At 35.2% G+C, this 6,907-nt stretch overlaps 1 protein-coding gene across 1 annotated transcript; it reads right to left on the bottom strand.

Annotated features, from left to right (window-relative positions):
• Positions 1 to 3,828: 3,828 nt before the first annotated feature.
• Positions 3,829 to 6,548, bottom strand: LOC116105810 (elongation factor 1-gamma-like). The gene is made up of 3 exons (XM_031392217.1): positions 6,448 to 6,548; positions 4,434 to 4,938; positions 3,829 to 4,223 (listed from the first exon to the last, which is right to left on the bottom strand). The coding sequence occupies exons 2-3, from the start codon at positions 4,825 to 4,827 to the stop codon at positions 3,844 to 3,846; spliced, it is 774 nt and encodes a 257-aa protein (XP_031248077.1). The 5' UTR covers positions 4,828 to 4,938; positions 6,448 to 6,548; the 3' UTR covers positions 3,829 to 3,843.
• Positions 6,549 to 6,907: the final 359 nt, after the last annotated feature.

Raw genomic sequence — 6,907 nt, forward strand, 5'->3', positions numbered from 1 at the left:
CTCAGTAAGTAAATCCCTTAACTTTTCTCCTTCTTTGATTTTCCTTACTAATTCTTTTTTTTTTTCTTTCATTCTTAGTTCTTTCTCTTTTCTTCTCCGTTTCTAATTCTTACTGTTCTTTTTTTCTTCCTAATTCTCATTGTTCTTTCATTCTCTTTGTCTTTCTTTCCATATTTTCTTTCTTTCTATTCTTTCTAACCATGGTGGAATACATGGTAATATGCATGAATGAAATGCATGTGCAATAATTCATAAAAATGCATTTTCTTTCCATTTCATTTCTTTTTTTCTTTCTATTATTCCTTTCTTCTTGTTTGTCTTGCTCAAGCTTCTCTTTCTTTCTTGTTTTTCTTTTCTTTCTTTCTTTTCTTGCTTGTTCAAGCTTTCTCATTCTTTTTATTATTTTTTTCTTGTTCTTTATTCTTGCTTATTCTTCTTTTCTTATTCTTTTTGATGGTCTCGGTTAATGCATGGATTTGACCTTGGCCATGGTGAGTGAGTACAATCCATCTACATGCACTCTTGCAGACCGTACAAAAATCTTTCTTTCTCTCAGGTCACTCAATTAAGGTGGCGTGCATGTAGGAATTCTTTGGTACAACCCTCATCACATACACTCTTACGGGTCGTACAATTCTTCTTCTTCTATGCCATTCAATTAAGGTGGCGTGTATGTGGGAATTTCTTCTTAGCACTCACGTTCCCCATCGCACAACCTATTCTTTTCTCTTCTTTAATCTTTTCTTTCTTTAATTCTTTAGTGCTTATTCTTTATTCTCTTTATTCTTAAAATTTTTATTCTTTCTTAAGTTATTACACAAATACAATATAGCATATGGATGGCTCCTTAGAATTCTTACTTAAATGCACTCATGAAATGCAAATATGCAATGTTGCATCAAATTAAAGTTTCTACTCATACTCATACTTCTCTTAGGCATTTCATCAATAATAAATGTGCATATATAAACTTTACTTATATTATAATTCTCTTTGTTTCTTTAACCATCCAGAATGAGAGCAAACTCCCATGTATCCTCATAATCCCTACACGGCAAAACACTCCAAAATTCTTCAAATTCCAACCGAATTTCAACCCATCATATACAATCAAAAACACTTCTCATATCTCAATATATCCAACAACAAACATAAATAATCATCAATCTCATTTCAATTCTCAACAATCATAACATACATGCTTAAAGAAATCTCTACTCAATTGATTCTTAAACCTTAACTTGAGTTGGAGTTTGAGTGGAATTTACACCTATACTTGAGTAGTCCACTAAAGCTCTTTACTCTGTGGATCCTAACCTTCTCTTACCCTAAGCATAAACTTAATAGAATTCAACTTCTACACAAATAAATCATATATATAAAAGCAAGAATTCTTACCCTTGTTGCCTTGGATCAAAACCTTATTAAATTCCACTCAAAAGCCCTCAAAATCCTTGGAAAATTGAGTGAAAATTTGAGAGAAAATGGAGAAGGAAAGTGGCGGTGGAAAGGAGTGATAAGGGTTGCAAAACCTTAATATCTTATTTTAAAACATTACTTTACCAGGGTCACCATTATACTTTCTTAGAAATTTCATCTATGTCCCCTATTCAATTACCATAATGCCCTCATTTTTATTGCATTTTACATGAAATTCTCTTTCTTTTCACTCCCCACTTTTTCAACTAATTTTGAGTGAAAATACCATTTTACCCTTAATGCAAGTTTTAAGGCATTTTCTTCATATTCTCTTAAAATAACTTTAACAAAAATCAACTAAGGGCTATGAAAACATAAATTAAATTACATACCTCCGTATGGGCGTTACAAAATGCATGTGGATGAGGACTGTACCCAGAATTAGAGAATAAACTCACACGGCCAGGGTTCCAAATCGACGCCTCAACCGAGTCTGATCAACAAGAAAGAAAGAAAGAAAGAATAGAAAAAAAAAATAGAAAGAAATTCTTCTTTCTGAATTCTGAGGCGCTCACTAAAGGCGGCGTGCATGCGGGGCTATGTCACTCACGGGTTCCCCATCGCAACAACCTTCTCTTCTTTTATCTTTTTACACTTCTTTAAATAAAAATTTGAATTTGAATTTCTTTAATATTCTCATTTCTTTCTATTTACTTTTTAATGTTCTTTAATGCTTTCTCATGCTCTTATGAGTATTTATGCATATAGATGGGTTCATGCTTATAATTCTTTCTAAATTCACATGTTTAGATGCAATAATGCAATATGGAATGCAAACATGTCATTCTCTATCATCTACTAACTCATCTTAATATAACACATTATCATACTCATACATGCACTTCTCTTTGACATTTCATCAAACAATTTATGTGCACATCCAAGCTCTAAATTGGCTATACTTCTACTTCTTTTCTAAGCCACTAAAATTTGGAACAAAATCTATCAAGATTAACGCCAAACCTGTCCAAATTGCACACTCCATAATTTCTACTCCAATTCTTCCATAATTCATCCCAACTCTCATCAAACATCAAATCCATGCCTCAACCGAGTCTGATCAACAAGAAAGAAAGAATAGAAACGAAAGAAAGAAATAAAAATAAAAAAAAATAAAAAAAAAATAAAAAAAAGAATAGAAAGGCTAGAAAGAAAGAAAGAATGAATGAAATACAGAAAAAGAAATAGAAAACAGAATAAGAAAATAGAAAAAAAAAAATGCACATTCTATGCATTTGTGCATTTGCATCATACCTATGCATAATATCATGCCTATTATTATGAGTAGTGAGAAATTAGAAATTGAGAAAGAACAGAGAAAAACAGAGAAAGAATAGAGAAAGAACAGAGAAGAATAGAGAAGTGTGATGGAAGGAAAGAAATTCAGAATTTAAGCAACGGAGAGAGAAAAGTAGCATAACGGGTTTACTTACTGAGCAATTAATGCTCACCCCGTTGTTTTCAATGTTTTTGCAGGTAGTAGGTGAGACGCGGTCGCATGAAACGTCAAGAAGCGGAAGGGTTTGGTGACATTGTCGAGATACTATTTTGTGACTTTACTATATTATGTAAAGATTTGTCTATATAAAGAAAAATTAATTATAGACCCATTATTTTATCCTTATCTATATGTATATTTTCTTATATATATTTAGTGAGTTTTACTGTTATTTTCCGAGTATAGTAGCTAGAGAGAAAGTATTACACGTCGTCACTGAAATCCAACGAAAGAGTTGTCATTGTCGAGCAAGGGAGAAGGTAAGTGCGTTATCGTCGAAATCCAGCGAGGGAGGTGTTGTCGTTGTCGAGCAAGGGTCCAAGGGAGAGTGGAGTTGAGAGATTGAAGAGAGTGGAGAAGTGGAGTCGCGTGAAAAATAAATCAGATTTAGGGTTTTTTCATTTTAAACATTGACCCAGTTTACCAAGCGGTTCAATTCGATCGAGCGGGTCGCACTGTTTATCCAGTTTGATAACGGGTTTAAACAGTTTTTAATTAATAACAGGTTTTATATTAATTCAGACCAGACACACAACCGGGTCCTGATTGAACTGATTAGACCAACCGGTCCGGTCTGACTTTTAGAACAGAGCCGAGCCCTTCGCTAGTTCAAGGCCCAATTCGGTTTTCAAAACATTGATTAACATCACTTATAATAACAGAAATTTCAAAACGTAAATATGAAAATTTTGTATTGAAAAGATGTTCAAAATGATACGCAAAAATGCAACAAAATATGAGTTATACTACAGTATCACAAAATACTAGACATCAATTTGTCTGAAATACGAAACACAAGCATACACTACCAAAAAACCAAAATATAACCACAACCACTTAGCCAGAAAAACAAGTTTTAAGATTGATCACTTAAAGCACTTGGCGTCCAATAGAGCCTCTTCCTCAAAAGGCTCTTGATCTTCGATCATCTGATTCACGCGTTCCTTTTGGGATTCATCTGAGATGTCAACCTTCTTCCATTCATACAACTCCATGTCATAGCACTCGTCAATGACAAATTGTGGAATTTCTTGTCCACGGAACAGCCACAACCCCTTGACTTTGAATGGAGGCTCAGAGCCGATCACTAGCATCTTTCCAAATGCATACTTGCGAGCGAGATCCATTCTTTGAAGGAATCCACCAACCTTGTTCAAAGTGACAAATGATACAGTGTTTTCGTCATTGTATTTGTAATCACAGAACCATAGTGAATAACCCTCAGGATCGTACATGTCCCAGAATCCTGAACACAAATTAGGTTCAAACAATGAATAACAATAATTTGGAGACATTACTTATGTAACTTATGTCTATTTCTATAAAAACAAAAAAGATGAATTCCAATAAACTAGGCCACAGAAAACAGGTAAATACTATGTGCATATATTTTGAAAATAGTAACCAGCATCACCGTTAAGCGTGTTAAATGATAAGGGAGGACAGAGTCAAATACCTTTAATAGCAACTTCACGGAAGTTGGTTTTGGTGTTCGAGTACAGTCTCTTCCACTCATCTAGTATCATCTTACTTGGGGGCAGCAGATCAAGAGGGTTCTTTGGCTTGGGCTTTGGTGCCTCTTCCTCCTCAGCAGCTTCAGCTTTGGGTTTCGATGCCTCCTTTTCTTTCTTTGGCACCTCTTTGGGCTTTGGTTTAGTTTCCTTTGCTGAAGCAGGCTTTTTTGCAGACTGAACAACTGGGACAGAATCAGTTTGCTTTACATCACCCATAATCTTCTTAAAATTTGGTTGGTTAACCAAGGTCCAAAAGTATCGCTCTACATGTGGGAACTCAGAGGTGAAACTCTTAGTCATGATACGAGTAAATCCCCAGTACAAGTTGCAAGTCATGATAATGTCAGCCAGGGTGACAGAGTGCCCAACCAAATATGTGTTTGAAGCCAAATATGAATTCAAAGCAGCCAATGCTCTCTTCAGAGCAGTAATAGCTGCTTCTTCAGCCTCCACATGTAAAAAAGTTAGACAAAATTAGGTCAAATTAAGTAGACAATGACATATTGAATAAGAAGTGGAAGATATATTTAAACATTTATAAAGTTTTCAACAAAAAATAAACTACTTAAATAGTGATGGAAACAGCGTGCTCTGTTTGTTTATATTAAACGCCCTTCGTCAACATTCTATAACTGTTTAGCTCCTTTTTTATTCATCCATTTAAATAGTAAGGGAGTATTGGGCTATTCTCTAGCTCTCTTTTATCAATATAACTTTCATAGTTTCTTAGCAGAAAAAATTTATATATATATATATACTCCCACAAAATAATAGTTCATTCAAAAGGTCCAAGTAGAAGCAACACAGTTGACATTTGAAAACACCATCCATGCAGCAATTGACTCACAAGTAGAAGAAATCCCGACAAAGCCAAATTATGAAAGCCTAAGTTAAGATCCAATGTTATTATAAAGGAACAAGAAGGCAAGCCTTTTTTTTTTCTAATACAAAATTGAACTAGCAGACAAATTCATTCCAAGGAAAGGAAATATGGCCAACTAAAATTCCAATAAGAAATAAGAGACAGAGAAAGGGGGGAGAGAGAGAGAAGAATAGCACAATTTAAAAATCTAAATTAAACACATAAGAAATAAGGGTGCACTTGGTTCATTATTCTGATACTTTCTAGAATAATATTTTGAAAAAAGTAAAATTGGATGATTATTACGATGCAGGATTTGAAAATTAACAAAAATACCCCCCTAGGTTTGTTTATTTACTAAACACCCCAATAATAAAATTTTGAAAATTAACAAAAACATCCCCACCCACCCATTAAATACCGACAGCCAGCCACCACCACCTAAGGGTGGCCGGAGTCACCGTATCGACGCACGACCAACGGGATCTAGCAGGTCGTGAGCCGATTTGGCCTTTTCCTCCAGATCTACAACTAGATCTAGCCATTGACGGAAGATCTGGCCGCATTTGGTCGTCAACAACGGCCAAAGATATGGCCATCGTTGACGATTGGCTACAGCCAAAGATCTGGCCGTCAACAACCAGATCTTTGCCAGATCTTTGGCCATAGATCTGGCCTTTTCTGGTGAATATGGCCGGAAAAGGCTAGATCGGCACACTACTGACTAGATCCAGCCGGTAATGCGCCATCATACTAGATTCCGACCACCTTCCAGTGGTGGTGGTCGGAATCTAGCAAATGTGGGTTGGTGGGGTGTTTTTGTCAATTTCTAAAAAAAAAATTTGAGGCGTGTTTAATTAAATTAACAAACCTAGGGGGTTTATAAAGAATTGAATAAAGTAGAATAATATTTTGAGAATAAGGAAATAAATGTGTATTTTGGATAGAATAGGGAATAGAGTAGTGAAAAATTGTGTACCAAAGGGGCCCTAATTATTTCTGGATATTAAAAAAAAAAAAAAAAAAAAAAAAAAAAAACACTTCACATGTGACAAGTAGGACAGCAATATGACAAAAGTTAAGGAGAAACTCACTGGTGGAAGTATCAACCACTTCCCATTCTTGGTCCAACCCAAATCAAGATATTAGCATCAATCTCCATAGTAGAAAAATCAATCCACTGCTCAACATGGCCTAATGAAACAAGTAGATGAGAACCATAAGAGTCATTCAAGGTTCAGGGAAAGAAATAAAGATTAGACTCACAGTGCAAAACTAACAGAATGTCTTACATAATCATCAGAGAGAACCATAGAGAGAATTGTCAGCTTGGAGCGGACAACTGCAAACACCAATATAAACCATGAGTTTCATTATGAAGATAGAGTCACCTTGTGTGAGCCCCATCAAAAGGGAAGGGGGAGTAAATGAATGAGAGACGTCTAACCATACGTGCTATGGCATTGCTCTCAAATACAGGACCATCAAGTCTCCACCACAGGAACCTGAAAATCAAATTCATTACTCAAGTTAAAACAAAATCAGGAATTCACA

Source organism: Pistacia vera, unplaced genomic scaffold, assembly GCF_008641045.1.
Source record: "Pistacia vera cultivar Batoury unplaced genomic scaffold, PisVer_v2 Contig505, whole genome shotgun sequence".
In the NCBI taxonomy this organism is placed as follows: Eukaryota; Viridiplantae; Streptophyta; class Magnoliopsida; order Sapindales; family Anacardiaceae; genus Pistacia; species Pistacia vera.

Coding starts and splice junctions, on each gene's coding strand:
- LOC116105810 (XM_031392217.1), bottom strand. CDS start 4,827: ATGACTTGCAACTTGTACTGGGGATTTACTCGTATCATGACTAAGAGT. Junction 4,224..4,433: donor CCGTGAAGTTGCTATTAAAG/GTATTTGACTCT, acceptor ATTTGTGTTCAG/GATTCTGGGACATGTACGAT.